The sequence below is a fragment of the Heloderma suspectum genome, chromosome 3 (genome assembly GCF_057233095.1).
Source record: "Heloderma suspectum isolate Gila_16-S chromosome 3, 16-S_ref, whole genome shotgun sequence".
NCBI lineage: Eukaryota > Metazoa > Chordata > Lepidosauria > Squamata > Helodermatidae > Heloderma > Heloderma suspectum.
The window spans coordinates 221,389,213-221,408,134 of NC_139460.1; the positions used below are offsets into that span (position 1 = coordinate 221,389,213).

At 41.4% G+C, this 18,922-nt stretch overlaps 1 protein-coding gene across 1 annotated transcript in view; it reads right to left on the reverse strand.

The window, feature by feature from the left end:
* PRKG1 (protein kinase cGMP-dependent 1) overlaps positions 1 to 18,922 on the reverse strand; it is a 988,282-nt gene that overhangs the window by 925,070 nt on the left and 44,290 nt on the right. The window contains exon 2 of the mRNA XM_084845722.1: positions 3,246 to 3,412. Within this exon, the coding sequence (XP_084701848.1) occupies positions 3,246 to 3,412 (167 nt within the window). The remainder of the gene's footprint in view (positions 1 to 3,245; positions 3,413 to 18,922) is intronic.

Genomic DNA, 18,922 nt, shown 5'->3' on the forward strand with positions numbered 1-18,922 from the left:
TTTCAGTGCCAAGTAAAAACATGACTTTTTACCAAAGCCTTTGAGGGCTATATGCATTCCCTAGCACATTGTTTTAACTGTTTTATTATTTGAGATTTTAACTGGTATTAACTTGTTTAATAGTTTAATATGTTTTAGGTGTTTAAATTATTTATTGTTTTATACTGTTTAAATTGATTTTATCTGTAAGCCACCCTGAGATCTTAATGATATAGAGCGAGATAGAAATGTTTTAATAAAGTAAATAAAATAACTCCCCCATAGAAATCAATGCAATTTTTTAAAAGTTGCTTACATTTGGCTGGTTTCTGCCCTGCATAGAATAGCAGAGCATGATCCTGTTTGAAGTTTTAGGAACTGTGCATTTTGAAAAATAGTTTTATGAAGTTAGATGTCTAAATGCAGAAACAGCATCCCATGTTTCTCAACATTAGTATATCCACGTGCTAGAAACAGGTAATTCATGAATAACATTAGTTGCTTTCCCACTTAGATACTGCTACGTGTGTGGGTCATGTGTTCCCAAACCCATCTTTATCAGTATAACCTGAATGGGGAACACCCCTTGTAGCTTGACCCTCCTGCATGATCCACTCAGTCTTGTCTGCAAATGTCCCCTCCCTGAGAGGAAGGGTTAATACCCGCCCCCCTGCCATAACATTCTCCTCTGGAAGTGCTTCCTGAGCCCCAACATTTTCATTTTGAGGAACTTCCATCTTAGTTAGTTCTGCCTTCACACGTGATTGCGATGAACATTTTGCAGTGCTTGCTTCCTATATGCAGCAATAACCTTAAAATGACTATTGCTTTCTACATAATATGGAAAATAACCGTCCTCAGTCATTCGTTCAGTGACCTCCCCCAGTCATCAGTTCATAGGGCACAGCATTGTTCTAGTTAGAGAGGAAAACAAAACAACACAAAACTGCTCTTGGACAAAAGGGCTTAGCCTTCAGACGCAGAAAAACAAACAGTTTTAGGACAGCCCTAAAAAAAAATATACTGCAAGAACAGTATTAGGGCATTTGGAATGAAATTACCTTTCAAAGCATAATGTGTAGCTCTGAGCTTCTTCTTATTTCTTTCAACAATCAAAACAAGGAATAAACTCTCAAGATATACAAGTGCATGATTCAGCCAAAGTTAAACATTGATTTCAGTGGGCGAGTTAAGCATATGCTTCAATCTCTCTCCCTGCAATAACTGAACTTAAAAATACACAACTTTTGTTTGGGTCATGTTCCTAATTTCTGGAAGGGAAAACTTCCCAGTATTATAATAATAAATCCATTACCTCTATTTTCCCACACCAAACCAGCATAGAAGAGGCTTTTTAGAAGATGCTGTGACACCCCAGCCCCCCATGGAGGCCAAAGTCTCTAGCTCATAGATATGCAGCCTTTCATACCCTACAAATCAATGGTTAGGCTGTGATTAGAAAATGTATCAAGGGGCCAGGTTTGATTACTCATGCAAGAAACATTGTATGTAAACACATATAACTTAGACCCCCTTGATGTAAAATAAAAGATGTAGAAATACTGGGCCACAAAATTTATCATTAGCTGCTTTTCAAAGGTGGTGAAAATAACAAAAGGAAACATAGCTAGTTCTTGGAAGCCCATCATATCCTCAGAAATGAAATTGTTACACAGGCCATAGATAGATTATTAAACTTATCTATCTACAGACAGATGATTAAACCTACAGTTGTTGAGACTGTAAAGACCTCTTCAGTTCCTCTTTTAGAATATTTGCTGACAGTCACAAAGTGATAAAAGTTCTCATATCATCTAATAAAAATTAAGAATAAAAACAACAGGTTGTGTCCAGAGTTAGTCATGTTTAGAGTAGACCCTCTGAAATCAATGAGACGTAGACATTCAGGGTTTCAGATTTCTAGTTTTTTATAGCATAAGACAATAGTCTCTCCTTCCTTACACCATAATACCACAATGGGATTTGCTGGTTTGAAACTCAGAAACCATGGTACACCCCAAAGATGACAACAGGATTTTGAGTGCAAAAGGGTACTGAAAGGGTACTAAAAGAGGATATGATCTAAGCCTTAAAAGCCCACTTTTCAGTTTAAAACTGTTGTTGCCTTGGAAATTACTTCCATGTCCAAAAATTGCATGCAAATATTATTAAAAATACAATCTAGATAAAGACATATACATAGTGAAATCGCGGCATAAGCAACTCTGCAGTTTGTGTGTCTTTCTCTGAGCTAGATATGCACAGAATAACAACAATCTTCTAAACTGTAACGTGGGCAGCAACCTTCAGCGTGTATCTGCATCAATACAACTCTGCACTGGATGTTCTCCAAAACATATCCAACCCACCTACTCAGTATTTACTCTGCCCAGTAATCACGCCAATCTGCAGATGAGCGTGATCATAATACCTGCAAAGTGAATGTGATCTGCCTGGTACCAGCAGCAGGACAACACCACTTATTTGAGGCTAGATTTGCAACATTCCCACTTCAGCTGGACTGCTAAGACCAAGAGTACAGCATATCATGGACTGATTAATGGAAGTGCAGATACTCTCTAAGTAGGCTGACCATACGTACCGTTTTAAATGGGACAGTACAGTTTTTTTCATATTTCCCGACCGTCCCATCGTTTTAATATAAATGTCAATTTTGTCCCGTTTTTAATTTTTATTAAAAAACTGAACACATTTATCATAAGGCTCTATGCTAATCAATGTGTGCAGTAAGACTACTAGTGTGATGAAAGAGGAAGTTCCATTTACTTTATCCAGTCAGGGCCAGGCTTCTTGAGCTAGCGACGATCAGACGCCGCCCGCTGGCTTGTCTGCAGTGTCGGGGAATTCAAGAGGAGGTCGCTGAGCCCCATTCAGCGTGTGGGAGCCAGGAGGGTGAGTCTTACTGTTATGTCTACCATCATTCTGCCCATCATTACTTTTTCATGAATACAGAATATTACATAACCCTGTCCCGTTTTTGTCATCCCAGTATCCTGTTTTTGTCTCAAGGAAATATGGTCAGCCTATCTCTAAGTCTGTTCTCACTGAGAATAAAGAATAAGTGGTAGTATTACCAGGCATGAAACCAAGACGTAGTCAGCCAAAAGCTGCATCAGACTACCACTGCCCCCTCCAACAAGTGTGGAATATTCCATGTACTATAGCTATAGTCTCTGTGAGAGCAGCTAAGGGCAAATGCATATATATTAAAAACTTCCACAGAATCAGCTGTCCAACATACATACCTTCCATGACGTATACAAGTGACCCCACGTCTCCCTCTTTGATGATGCAACTGTCTTTGCCATATTCCACTGGATACATACAATCCACAATCTCCTGGATCTGAGACAGTTCTAGATTCTTCATGAAGTCATTGTCAAGGATAGCTTCCTTTATTAGATCCTTTGACCTATGGCAAGGAAGGAAAGATATGTCTTAATCAACACTCTCATGAACAGCATGTGTGAATGTCATGATTTTACGCATGCTCACTGATGTGTTTAAGCAGAAGGATTTCAGTGCTTTCACAAAATATATATCCAAATCCAGCAGAACAGAAGTGAAAAAAAGTAGTAGGTGCTGAATATCTGTATGTTCAGAACTGACTTTTAAGGATGTTCTTTCATGTTTATGAACCATGAGAAGCATGCAGCCATTCCAAATATTCTCACTGTTTGGTCTATACACATCAACCACAAAGGAGATGCTGAAATAAAACAATTACTATCATAGTCAATTCAGAAAATATAAAATCTGTAGTCATGTGTTGGGAATTCCTTTTGCAGGTACATCACTGCATGAAAAACATATTGTAGAAAAGCATTGCCATATAGTGCAATCCTGTGCATGTCAGGTCAGAAGTAAGTTCCACTGAATTCAATCAGGCTTATTCCCTGTATGCATGTACAGCAGCCTTACCCAACGTGGCACCTTCCAAATGTGTTGCACTACAACTCCCATAATCCCCAGCTAGCAAAGCCATTAGTGATAGTAGGAGTTGTAGTCCAACTTATTCGGAGGGCACCAGGTTCCAAAGGTTCATGTATAGGATTAGAGCCTTCATATATTTTTCTGGAAACTCATCACTTTTCTTCCCTCAAGTACTTTCCTCAGCATCATGTACCAAAAACCTATATAAGTTTCTAGGTTCCACACAAAGCTTTAAAGGTCTCAGGCTTTCTAGTTTTAATGAATATTAAAATAAATTTAATGAATATTTTAGAGTTAGTAGCCACAATTTTTGTAATTATATTTTTAAAAAGTCATTAAAAGGACCGGGTTCTTCAGTTATGTTACTTGTAATTGTTCTGTAACTTTTGAATAACCTTTTCAAAAGTCCCTGTAGTTCAGTACTTCTACAACACAGGTGGGAACAGTTCTGTTGTTTCCCATAATGTCTTACAAAGTTGTTAATGAAGCATCAGCACAATACTTGAAGGATTATCTCCTACTCTGAGCGCAAATGTTAACAGTGCTCTACTCATCATAATTTACATATTGAATTTCCCCCCAGAATGTCTATCAAATCTATCTTTATCCATCTGATAATACAATGAACAACATAAAGATTACAGACAATAATTGTTTAAAAGCTACTTAAGGGATTTTGTGCAATTGAGCACCTGAAAAATGTAATAATTTTTAAATGGTAACATTTAAAAGATAAATGTTATCATATATCCATGCCTATTTATGAAACTCTAGTGTGTGTTTTTACCAAAACAAAAGCCCAAAGCTGCTTTGAATTGCCATTTACATACCATACCAAATAAATATTTGATCAGATTCTCAGGGCAGTTCCAAACACTAAAACAAGTATAACAGAGGATGAGTGTGCACCTGGCACTTCCTGTGCAATGTGTAAACCAAAAACTTCTGCCTTTTCCTAGAGTCTCCAGCCAACCAGAAAAAAATACAGCCAGTTTTATTGCTTTGGGAGTAGTTGTCAAAAAAAAGCAAGTGACAAGGCCAGTTTTTACTTTTTCTTGCCTTCTGCCACTTTAAAAATCTGTACACCACCATTCCCAAATGCAGTGCCCAATGCCCATGCACAAGCCAGAATCCCCACAAGGCTTTTGCTGCCCCCTCAGCTCCTGTTGCTGCCAGCCATTCCCCAGGACATCCTCACCCTGGGGAGTGGCAGCACTTCTATATGGGAGCAGCCCAGTTCCCATCCAGGGGCCTTGCTAGGTTCTTAAAAGATCCGGGGCACACAGGCTCATAACAAAAATGTGCATGTGCATATAAGTCCAAATCTAAGGGCACACACACACATAATTTATATACACACATGTATGTATGTGTGTATGTATGTGTGCGGTGTGCATGTGGTGTGCTCGCATGTGTACATGTGTGTGTATAGATTACATAATACATCCATCCATAAGAAGTGTGCACTAACCCCCACCCCACTTCAACTCAGACCCCAATTCAGCATTTTGGAAAACATCCTGCTCTTGCTCCGGGCAATCTGTAGTTTGGTCCACTTCAGCTCAGTGCCAAACCTGAGTCAAGGTTTGGAAAAATGAGTCTTTATGCTTCCTGTTGACTACCATGGGAAGTTAGGGGAAAAAAACTGTAACCTTTTTCTCTTGGTCAGAACTGGATGATAATTTCAGGCGTAGTAGTCCCCTAGAAAGGGATTACACCTGCCCAATGTCAGAAAACTAGGTGCAGGGTTTATATTTTGATTTTCTTTTAAAGTGAACTGCCAATAACATTTTTATTCCTTGGAAGAACTGGATAAACATTTCAAGATTCTTTGCCCCATCAGAGGAGATCACGTCTGTCAAATTTCAGAATGATAGCCACAAGGGTTTTTGTGCAAGGGTAGCCTTGACATTTTGAGGTCTCCAAAACAGGACATACTTATCTCCCTATGTTCCTTGTGGACCATTGTTCTAAAAATTACAGACAGCCTAGAGGTGTCCCTAAGTAAGAAACCAGCAAAGTTTCAGAAGGATAGGTGTAGACGTTCATGTGGAAGGGGAGTTCTTCAATTTGGAGGAGGAGGTTATTTGCTTTCCCTTCATGCACACACACATGCACACCCAATAGATTTTGGCTAAATTCATATGAAAATGTACAGGTCATTAGAGGTGTCCCCCAGGCAAGAAACCTGCACAATTTCTGAAGGATATATATGCATGCAAATTGAGAAGTACTAGAATTTATTCACATTTCACCAATTTTAGCAGCAGGGGAACATGGGTGGGAAGTTACTGTTGCACCCATGTCCTGGTTGTGAGTTTCCCATGGGTATCTCGTTGGCCACTGTGTGAATAGAATGCTGGACTAGATGGATCTTGGTCTGATGAAGCACAGCTCTTATGTTCTTATATATAGCGTGCCTCTCAGCATGTGCAGAATGTTCTTCTTTCACCACTGAGCACTTGCATTCTCCCCCTATCCCTACTTGCATTCTTCCCCTATTCCCCTCCATGCAACCATCCCTCCTCATCCTACCATCCTCCAGCAACTTTTCATAAAAACAGATGTCCTGTTTTGTGCACTTCCTCTCTATGCACAAGCTCTCATTGTATCTTCCTCCCCATAACTTCATTTGTGCCAAGACTTCACCAGGATTCAGCCAATGAGTCTGTTTTCAAAACTAGGGCTCAGTTATGGAGAAACTCTGAGCATGTACGCAGTGGCTTTCCCTCACTACTGAAGCTAGAGTTCATGCAAAAAAAAAAAAACACGCCAAACCCACAAATGACAAAACATGCATAGGACTGAGCTGAAAGGGTAGTCACTTCATTAGGTACCTTTCATACAATTATTCAGAAAGACATAGCATGCAGTAATGACATGAGGCCACTTCCTGGAGCATTTTTACAAGCATTTTCAATACCCATGGCAAGTGCCATGCTCTCTAGCTGCTCCAATTTTAAAAAAATTATTACATTTATATCCCACCTTTTTCCTCTTGAAAGGAACCCATGGCAGCTTACATAGTCCTCTCCATTTAACCCTCACAACAACCCAGTGAGGTGGGTGAGGGTGCTTTCACCCTCACTGACTGGCCCAAAGTCACCCAGTGAGCTTCATGGTCGAGTGGAGAATAGAACCCCGATCTCCCGAGTCCCAGTCTGACATTCTAACCATTACACCACACTGGCTCTCAGTCGACTTGCACTTGTAAAAAAGAAAAGACCCTAAAGGGCGGCCCTCGGGCCATCTTGTAAACTGTAAGTAGTTGACGTGAGATGCAGAACAGTTCCCAGAACAGTGGACTAAGGTCTGGTCCAAGCATTGGTCTGGGAGATACAAATCGCCTAGGTTTGCTTCAAAATGTGGATCAAACAAAACCCTCCTCCTTACAGTCAGGCGTAAGGCCAGATCATGGTTTAGCACTATGTTGCTGAGCCTAGAATTAGGGTAGGGCTCATAGCCTCCCTCCTGTGCTTGCCCTTGCACACTGACTTTATGGTTTGTGATAGCTCTGCAAGCCAAGATTTTAAACCTGGATTGTGAACAAATCTTGGTCCACCAAAAATGACCAAAAAATAAATAAGTATATTTCACAGGGAAAACAGTTCTGTTGGGAGTGGACAAGTGCACCAGAAACAAGTCCCTCAAGTAAATTACAGACAAGCGCAGTGTTTTTACACACTTTCCCTAAATATAAAACAAACTTCAAAATGATAATTTTTCAGTGGAGTGAATGGTTCTTCTGGAACCAGTGGTGCAGCTACGGATGGGCCTTACGGCCAAAGTCCAGGGTCCCACAGCCCCCCCCCCCCCGCCCCAATAATCATCCAGAGAAGGGGTAGCGGAAGCAAAGTCCATGTTATTTCTGCAGATGTGGCAGTGCTATGACAGTTCAAAATGTAAAACTGCACACGTTCAGAATATTTTTTGGTAAACAGTATCTTTTGGTAAGCAGTTTTGTTGCTGTTGTTCTATTAGAGTCTAACACTGGAATCCTCAACTTTTTTGGACCTGTGGGTACATTTGGGAATTTGAGAAACTGCTGTGGGCTATAGATCTTAGGCTGAGTCTTATTCAGCACCAAAGTTTGTTTCATGTCTATTAGACACCACAACATCTCTTTAATAAGGGATTGTCTAATTTGGCTAATTACTGGGGGTGCAATACAGCTAATGCTTCTTTTAAATGTATGTTTTGGCAATGTCCAGTAGTTGCTTCTTCTTTGTGGGGAGGTTATTACACAGATAAATTTTGTACTGAAACAGTCTTTAACATTCAGTGATGAACATGTTCTTTTAAATTACTTATCTGTTTCATGGAAATTAGCAAATGGTCAGCATAAATGGATTCTCCGTGTCCCCTTGACAGCTAAAACACTGATATTTCAACATTGGAAGGATAAACACTCACCTTCTATGATGCAGTGGATTAGGACCTTACAATGCTTTCAATATCTGAACAGGTGGCATACAGATGCCACTTTCAAATGGATACTTATTTGGATATTTGGTCCACTTTTGTTAAAGCGTATGTATGATTGCTAGAAAGATGTATGCATTTCATATGTACTAATTGGTCAGGACATATATAAATACATGTGCGTATATTTTTTTTAAATGGAATTTAAAAAAAAAGAAATGAAAAAAAGTTTGCAGGTGCCCAAGGGCACTACATTGGGGACCCCTTCATGGGTACATTGGAGGTGCTCGTGGGTGCCACTCTGGGGACCTCTAGTCTAACGTATTAGCAATGTAGAAGCAGTTGTAAAGCATGGCATGGCTGTGGGGGAGGAAGAGAGCAGCCTTCCCCAGGTGCCCTTCTGATGCATTGGACTGTAACTCCCAGCATCCCCCAGCCAGTGTGTCAATACTACTCCAGTAACAGTTTTCATGTTAATTTTCATATTAGCCACAAACACAAATGTTAGAGGTGCATTTCCACAGAATACTGCATAAAAATTCTTATTACATACAGTGTGGGAAATCATTTTCACACTGCCAAAATCCATAGGTCTATACAAGTGCTTTGTAGAACTGCTAGAATTATATTATTTCTGTGTACAATCAGCCTGGTAATGCTGGGTGATAATAACAGCATCACTAACATTACTTCTAAACCCCAAATTCCCCTCAAAATTCACAGCAGCAAATTCTATTCGAAAGGGATATTTGCCTCTGAATTTCCACATTAAAACTACAATACCAGTTTTGGAGTTGGCATCAATAACACCTCCCTCCCTCTGTTTCTGATCAAGTTTTATATAACTGTTATATAACTAACTAACACTATGCAATCACTATTTCTATATCTTGGCTTTGTAAAATTTCATCCTTGAAAGTCTAAAATGCACTATTGTGAAACCTAGCTGAATTTCAGACATTGATGTGTGTGTCCCCCTCCCCTGGTCCCTACTAGGTCCTAACTTATATTGCTCAGTTTATTCATACTCTTAACCTACCATTTACTAAGTAAATTTTAATTAAAGCAAAAGCACAGCAGCTGCAGCATGATAAAACAATGGAAGCATCTTCCCTCATTGACTTTTTGCCTTAGTCATACATAGGCTGATAACTAATTGAAATACAACTAGTACACAGTTGTCATCTGTGGTGAAATTTAATTTACCACAAAGACAATGAGAACAGTTGTCAGCATGGCATCATCACAAACCTTCGCTCACACTTGAACATTCTTTCCCAGGTACCTGTCAAATAGCAATGATTAATTTCCTCTAGGCATTTAAAGAAACACAGTTTATATCTTGTGTAATTTATAAGCTTCTCCAGATAAAAATACATTTAGATTAAGGACACATTTGGTTAAGGTTCCATGCTATATTAACTACAAACTTCCAGTTGCACCGCAGTACTCCAGAGGTGAGCAACTCATGGCCTTCCAGATGTTTTGGCCTACAGTTTCCATCAGCCCTAACCAGCATATCCAATGGTGAGGCAGGGGAGTTGTAGGCCACAATATCTGGAGGCCCATATGTTGCCCCCCCATATTCCATTTATCTATGAAATAAACCATAAGACTACTTTAAATTGTTTGCTACCATGATGTATAAATGGTTATCCTTTTTAGACCAAAGAACCTTCCGTCATTGTGTTTTCCTTTGTTCTATGAGACAAGAAGCGGTTTCATTTACCTATGCGAAATCACACAGCGGCTGGAGATTATCTTTCGTAAACAAGTCTACCATTTTAATGGGCCTATTCCAAGATGGATATGCTTTTGTGAAGGGTCCTTTAGCCATAGATGTCTCACATCTCATCTAATTTGGCAGCATCTATATGAACACGTACTCAGAAGAGAGGGCTGCAGTGTCTCTTGCTTTGATCCTGAACTGTCAACCTACATCTCTTCTGTTGAACACTGCAGGGCATAATTGCCACCAGACCTGCTGCAGAGAAAGTAGCTTCAGGTTCTTGCCTGAGGGACAAAATAATTCCAAATCAGAGTACTACAGGAGTCTCTTTGTTAAACAAATGAGGTGCACATATTGTATGAGGGTTGAATTATGCTTTCAACTTATAGTTTTTTCATATGCATTTTTAGAGACCTCCCAGATTTTTGAGTAGAATTTGGACCAAACCAGAGCACATACACCACACCTTCACTTGGTTGGGGAAAGATCAAGTCCCACCTTGCAGTTCAACTCTAGGGCAACAGATACAAGAGTTCAGTTATCTTAGAAGGAGTCTAGCCTCCAGTTTGCTTCAGAACTTTTCTGATTCTGATTGTAAATAAGACCTAATTCAAATTTGATTGCAACGGGCACACCTGCCACATTTACACCAGTATCTCCTGGGGTAATGCATAAAGCGTCAAGGGGAGGGAAGGAGAGGGGAAAGAGACACATGAAGACACTTGTGGGCATGTGTTGAGGAACCACGACTGGCCATGTATCCACTGTTTTTCTGGGGCTGTGTGTCTCTGCAACATATTCCAGTGTCAATACAGCAAGCTGGAGTCTTTGATTTGACAGGAAGGGGGGCTTCATTTTGACCATTGCAGGGAATGGTGTGAGGGGAGGTTAAACTTCCAGAGCTGCTTTCTGGCTTCTACCCTGTTGCTATGCTGACCACCCTCTTCTCCTGACTAAGTGATGATGGCTTGGGAGCTGGAGTTGTTTCTCAGTCAGAGTGGGCCTTAAGGGAAGCCTCTCCTTTTTGGTCCTCTCAGCACAGATATAGGAGAGTGCTTTCCACAGACCGGAGCAGTTGGCTTCTGACCTGCCCACACATTTCTTTTGATGGCAATTCTACACTGCAAATATATTTTCCACATTGCTATGGACCCAGCATTAGCCACCAGGTCATGCTGCTGGGATGGAATTTTACCCATGATCGTGACTGATGGCCTTTGATCCTGGGATTTTTGTCTTTCCTCATAGCAATCCCCTACCAGTATAAGTCTGCTTGAGGGCTTCGCTGTATCAAACTAAGAGCTATTCCAATGTGTGTGAAGCCAGGTCTGTTCATTAGGAACTAATAATAAACAAATACAACTAGGTTAAATAATGAAATGACTTCCAATGAACCTATTCATCACAATCAATGACTTCATACTCCCCAATCAAATCAGTCTTACATCCACTGACATAGCAGTTATCGAAAGTTATTGACAAGCTGAATAACAAGTCATTTAGGAGCTGGAACCATTTCAGACATTTTGGGTCAGTACATCTGATATTTCAGATACCAAGCCCCATCTTCAGTGTTGACTGAATGTTGCATTGACTGTCATTGTAGGATTTAGAAGTATGTACAAAGGCTGTGATATTTTGTTGCTGCTGTTGGAGGCAAACATTCAGGAGTGATAAAGGGTTTTGAAGAAGCAACCATAATCATGTGATAGCTGCAGTCATCTCCATACCATGGAATGTGTCCTCTCTATCAAGGATGGTCTACATAGTCTGTAGTTGGAAAAATAGAAATTATCTCTAATATATCAATGAAATTAGTACCTATGACAGCGTTCATGGCATTCAAATTGTTTTACTTCATTGTAAAATGAGCAAAAGCCAGTTAAATGGAAAACAACAATCATGTATCTTGATCTCAACATTAGAATGCAACTGTACCACTAAACCAAGCTGAAAAAGAGCTATGATAGTTTGTGGCCACATAGTGTGCATGATGCTTTGTCCAAGTGAACCAACTTTTTTGGACACATGAACCTGGTTCACATGACACGACAGCCCACCATGGCTTAATCTACCCACTGGGGCTGTCGCATTGTGTCAGATGCCTGTGGGGGCCATTTCTGCACGGCGCCTATGAGCACTCAGCTTGCCGTGGCTTGTCATGTCACGTGAACCCAGGCAGCAGGGGATGTCTGAGGGTTAGACAGCTCTTCAAATAGGTGACTGTCCTCTGTAATAGAGGACGCCTGGCCACCCTAAAACAGCATACTTGCCTTGCCTCTGTATGCAGCTGTATTCAATAAAGTTGTGGCCTGTTCTTGTATCCAACTCATTTATTTTGTTCTTTCTCTGACAAAACTCCTGCCTGTAAGCACAAATGCACCTGCCTGATATAAAGTGTGAATTGGCCCTAAACCGTCACCAGTTTCTGAGAAGAAACTACCAGTAGCCATGATAGTCCTCAGTAAGTCCTTCAAATGTGTCTTTTTAATATCTTGGCCATGATACTATCATAATAGCCAAGATTTTGATAAAGATGTGAGACACGAATTTAAACATATATAAATATGAGGATCAAGGCCTATACAACAGCTTATACTTTTGAATAACGTTACTTGGAAGTAAGCCCCATTAATGTTGATGTAACTTGTTATTTATCTCTTTTAGAGATTTATACTTTGCCCCTCAAACAGGTTCCCAGGGATGCTTACACAGAATCAAAACACAATTAAAAAAAGGAAGAAAAGTATTTAAAGCAATTTAAAAATGCTAATATCATGCATGCATACATATTTCCATGTAAACATTCTTAGGATCAGAGCCATAGAAAGAAGATACCAAAAGACAGCTTTAAGAAACAATAGTATGAATGTTTAGACAGAAAAAGTCCTAGAACTCCCAGCATTCCCCAGCCACTTATGTCTAAACATGCATAGGATTGCATGTTAAGACCTTTTTTGCCCTTCATTAGACTAGAAAGGTTTACTGTGATCAGTGATACAGAAACCATTAAGTACTCTACAATGAAACAACAATAGAAGTTCAGACTAGTATAATTAGCAGGTAATTTGCTCACAGTCTGGTGACTGAGTAGAGTTAATCTGCCAGTAATACATATATTATATAGAGCACAATTACTGTTTATGGAACTGTCTTTTGAAAACATTTGGACAATGTAGACTTTTTAATTGCCTGTAGGGTTAATAGCATCCGTCACATATAATAAACATTATGACAAAAGTTAATTAGCATCTCTCTCAAAAATCAATCACAAAGCATAAAAGAGCAGGGATTAGAACTTCAGAAATGGATTGAACACCTGATGAGTATATAGCATGTTAAGGAGCTCAGACTTTAGCAGCTCAGGAGGTGCATAAGGTGTAGTGACATACAACAGAGCTTGAATTTCAGCTGGGTTTCGTAGCACAAAAGCCTTCGAGATCAGCTGTAAAAGGCAGCACAAATGCCAAGGTTGACAATGTATCATAAGGGCAGAGGGTAAATACAGCCATTGCTCATTTCTCAATTTGATCAGTAAAACTGATGCGGATATTAAACTAACACCGACATCAAATTACATATGCAACCTGTGTATGTGTGTGGGGAGGGAAATCTCCTCTGTTCTCCTCCCCCATCTCTCCTGGTATCCAGCACAGGGCAAACCCTAGCTTTACGTCTTCACACAGGGGGCCATCATCTCACAGCTGCAGAATGGAAATGCATACTTCACAATTCTGAGGAGTGACAGCAAAATAGTCTAAGGCCCTGTCTCCACGACAACGGAAGGAGAAGGGAGGAATGGCTCACCTGCATTTTTGTAGGAGCCGCTTTTGATCTAAGCAGGGCTCCACAAGAGTGTACATCGCACCATTCTAAGTGGCTTCACATAACTCACTTCCGGGGTGTGTTTGTGTGTGTGTGTGTGTGTGGAGTGAACGTCATCTGATGGCATGGGCTGCTCAACCAATAAGAGAGGCTCCCCACGCCACAGGCTCCATAAGGAAGGTGTGAAGTAGTTACTTCCCCTTGTGTACATTTGTAAGACAACCCTCCCAATGAACCCCAAGCCTCATTGAACACAATGGGTGCCACTTCTGAGCAGACACACATATACTCGTGCTGGGAAAGGGGGAGGGAGAACACAGGGATGGGAAACCAGCCCCCTTTCTCACCAAACTGATACTGCACAGGATCTCTATAATGAAGCTGTGAAGTTATTACTTCCTAAGGCAATAAACCAAACAATAGAGAATCAGAGAATCAAGATCACACTTTAGAGCACTTAGGGAATGTGCTTTACACTGTGCCATTTCAATTGAAGGGGAACTCTGATGTGGGCTTTCAGGAGGAAAGCCTCATAGACCACAGTGGGAGTGACTTCTGAGCAGACACTAATTGGTTTGTGCAGGGACGGGAAACACACAGTAAACACCCCTTGACTGGGGTCATGGTGAAAAGCACACCCTTGGGCAGGGCTAGCATACCTGAGGTCAAAGCGGGGGTTGGGGTACACAGCAACTGTACCAAGGACAACCTGACTTAAGGAAAAGAATCAGACTTTAAGCAGTTTTAGGAAATCCGGTTGTTCTCTGATAAGCTCCAGGGTGACTGCTGGATGGGCACGATGTCATGTATCCCTAACGACCTCAGCACGCAGCCAGCTCAGAGTAAATCACTGGTGGAGACACCCCCCAGGTTAGGGCTAGGCAACCTGGTGCCCTCTAAATATTTTGTAATGCAACTCCCATAATCCCTGAAAATTGACCATTCTGGACAGGGCTGATGGGAGTTCTAGTCCTAAACCTCTGGAAAACACCAGGTTGTCAGCCCACTGCCCAAGTGAATGGCCCATTTTTCATTCTTGCTTTAGCAGCTCCAGGTGTCAGAAGAACTCAGAAAACCATAATCATGAGGCAGGTTGAAGGCAGATTTGGGGTACAAGTGGTTCTAGTCCCCACTCGGCCATGGAAGCACACTGGGTGACTTTGGGCCAGTCACAGACTCTCAGCCCAACCCACCTCACAGGGTTGTTGTTGTGAGGATAAAACGGAGAGGAGGAGGATAATGTAAACCGCCTTGGGTTCCTTGCAAGAGGAAAAAAGGCAGGGTATAAATGCAATAAATAAATAAATAAATAAGTTAGGGAGGCGCCCACACACACACATACATACACACATACACATATATATATACACACACACCTTTCAATCTCATCTCACCAGCTCTGAACTCCTGAGATGGTGGGTGCAAACCTGAGTACAAGTTGCCTAAAGCTCAAGGGAGCATGTGTACAGGAAACATGCTCAGCACCATCTTGGAGATACTTTTGCAGAACAGGAAATCAATCAGTGCCGGCCCTACCATTTTGCAGATGCATCAGGCAGGGCCATCTCAAGGTATTTTGGTGCCCAAGGTGAGGCACAATTTTGGCACACACACTCCTCATGCCACCACTGTTAGTTCCCGAAAAGCATAAAATGGGTTCATGGGGGATAAAGCACAAGTTTAATGGGATACTGTTTTCTTCTGTTTTTAATTTCTTTAATGTTACAACCAGGGGTGTTGCTAGGTATTTAAAAGATTTGGACCACAGGCTCATAGGCCAGCCTCGAGAGGCACATTTGCACAAACGTTGCATATGCTAATTTATATACATAATGTGCATTTAAAAACAGAACTACAGTTTAAAGACATCTCACCATAGTGGGGAACACTGTGACCTTGACATTCAAAATATGCTAGTTTGTACTTGTGCTTTTCCTCTGACTGCATTAACAATTTAAGATCAAGCAACTTAGCTGCTGACCATCCTGAGGAAAACCATTCCATTTTATAGAGGATTAAATAAGTAATCAACACTGGCACTTCAGATTAGCCGGGGAGTAGATTGAACTGATAGTCTGTATTTAGGGGCTTCATTTCAGAGGCAGTTACCACGGGTATTTTAGGACCACCTATATTTCAGCCAACTCACTGGTATTCCACATGACACTGGCTCTACACACCAAGTAACCATTGCTATAACCATCAAATGGATCAAAGCAGTAGGCATAGATGCCCGAGGAACAAACCCCTTTGCAAAAAAAGGAGAAGAAGGGGGCTGCCTTGTGTGGATAACATTGCTATAGTTATGTTACGAGTCATTTAAAAGTAATGCCAACAAACACTCTTAAAAGACTCTGGCTGCAATGCTATGCACACCGAACCCCACCAAATGTAGTGGGAGGGCCTGACTAATATGCAGAGAATTGTGCTGACAGTTCCCATGGAAGTTAATCTAGAATTTTAAAACTCGCTGGAACGCAGTCAAGAGATCAACTAATATGGTTCAAATTGGAGTGCAATCTGAGCCTTATAATTGAGGAGCAGCCCCCACTGAACAGCAGGATTACTTCTGTTTAACGTAGGATTGCATAGCATGTCTCCCTTTCAACTTTAGAATGGATAAAAGGAAGGACTTCTTCACACAGCGAATAGTTAAACTATAGAATTCATTACAACCAGATGTTGTGATAGCCACCAATTAGGATGGCTTTAAAAGGGGATTCAACAAATTTCTGGAAGAGAAGGTACTAGTCCTGATTGCTATATGCTACCTCCACTATCAGAGGTACCAGTTGCTGGGGAACGTGGGCAGGAGGGTGCAGTTGCACTCCTGTCTAGTTTGTGAATTTCCCACAAGCAGCTGGTTGGCCACTGTGTGAACAGAATGCTGGACTAAGTGGACCTTGGTCTGATCCAGCATGGCTCTTCTTAGGTTCTTAATGTGCACTGACCACTAATGTGGGATATTTGAATAACTGTGGGAGACTGAATCTCCCCTCACCCCCTTTCTTCCAGTACATTTGCTGTATCCTGAGGAATATTGGTTCTGTTTTGTGTAAGTGACAGGGTACAAAAGCAGAGAAGATGACACATTCTTTCCAGATCAAGTAAGCTGACTCAATCAACCCAACAAGGTTGGAGAGCATGATTTTTGCAAATCATTCTTAACAGTATTAGTCCTATGCATGCTGACATGGAAGCAAGTCTTGCAGACTTCATCGAGACTTGGTGCCTTGTATGTATGTATGCACAGGATTGCAGCCACACCATCCTTGGTAAATAGTTCATTAGATGCCTCGTGGCACTTGCACAGCATCCTAACTACTCCAGGAAAACTTAATGGGGGGTAATGCACATAATTTCCCCTTCCTGTCTTGCAAGGGTGAGAGGACGTGTTGCATCTGCAGTTGCATTGTGCTGTGTGGTACCCTCGTAGTACTAGGTGAAGGGCTAGTCAAATGATGTTGAGTGACCTCATTAACAGGTGGGATTCTCATGAAGTAAGAATGTAACGTGTATTGTTGATAAGAATTCATTATGTTTCATAGGAGTGCTATTCATAATAATCTGTGTATTCTAACTGTAAGTGATATGAAACAGAGTGATTACCTATATATATATATGCTATAAGCTAGCTTTACATGCAAAAATGTGTTCTTGGAACTGGGGCAAAAAAGCTTGCCACAAATAGGTTGGTTAATTATTGAAAGTAAAAAGCTCGTTGTCTCATAAGGAGATAAACCTTCGCTAGGGTGCTTCTAAAGTCACCAGTAAACCTGGCTGCATTAGGGAGAATCCCTCCTGAGGTCACGACTAGGAGGTATGACTAAAGTCCAAAAAGTCAAGGTGCACAGATGTGTGTTTAAGATAAAAGAACAAGAGCTAAAGCTACGTACACAACTAAGATTAGGTCTGAAGCTTTGGTTGAGGTCATCAGCATAAAGGTTGTAAAAAGCAAGGGTTTGATCTGCTTGACCAGAGAGATCGTGGGAGAACAAGAAGTCTACCAAACATGATTACCTAAGCTCTGCCAACCATGCCTGCCAGATAGGTAACTATAGGATCTCAATGATGATTGCTTTGTTGGTTGAGAAGAATAGAACTTTAATTTTATTCAGCGATGTGCCAGCCACTATTTCTATTATGCTTTTAATCATCCTAATTGCATTATATGTAGTAATGTGTTTTGCTTATTTTATCATTGCAAAGTTTTGTTATTCCCTAATACTGTTTGAGAGAGAGAGACAGAGAGAGAGAGAGATTGTGGTACCACTTTGTGTTATTTGGCTTGAAGAGTGTTCCAGGGACAACCCATATAAATTGCTTCTTGAAGCCCAGAACACTCAGCTGGGATTCATGCATCTGTTCCTGAGTGGGGTCTGTCCATACAGCCATGATTTTCTCTCTTAGCCACAGACACACCTGTTCAAGGGGAAGAGAAACAATCTAGTCGGATGGAGTGGGAATGGGTCTCCCCTCTCAAGAATGAGTTATTGGTTATTGGGAAAGGAGCAGCAAGGGAGCTGCTGCGGGGATGCAAAAAAGAGAGGGTGAACGTTGATAATGTTTTGAAGCGGCAGCAGCTCATTTCCCCCCACCCTCTGGAAGCCTGGGCCATGAGGGTAGGAGGAGGAATGCCCCAGGCAGCATGTGTGAATGTGCGAAAAGTGGAGAGAGAGGGAAGCAGCAGCAGCAGCAGCAGTGTGCACACGCAGTGGCCCCAGAGAGGAAGAGGAAGGAAGTGGCCATGGTGGCAGTTGCTGTCGCAAACCAAAGACAAAGCCAGCCAGCTGCCAGCTGTGGTGGCTTGGCGCTCCCTGTAGTTGGTGCAATGGGTGACCACCTCCTTCGCCTAGCCCTAGCGCCGGCCCTGAGAAGGAGGAGTGATGGCGAGTTGTTGGAGGTCAGAGCTGTGTGTGTGCCACTTGGCCTGCCCTGTGCCCCCTAAAAGAGCCTGCTGGCCTCAGGTGCAATAGAAGATGCTGCTCCATTGCCAGTACTGAAGTCAACTCT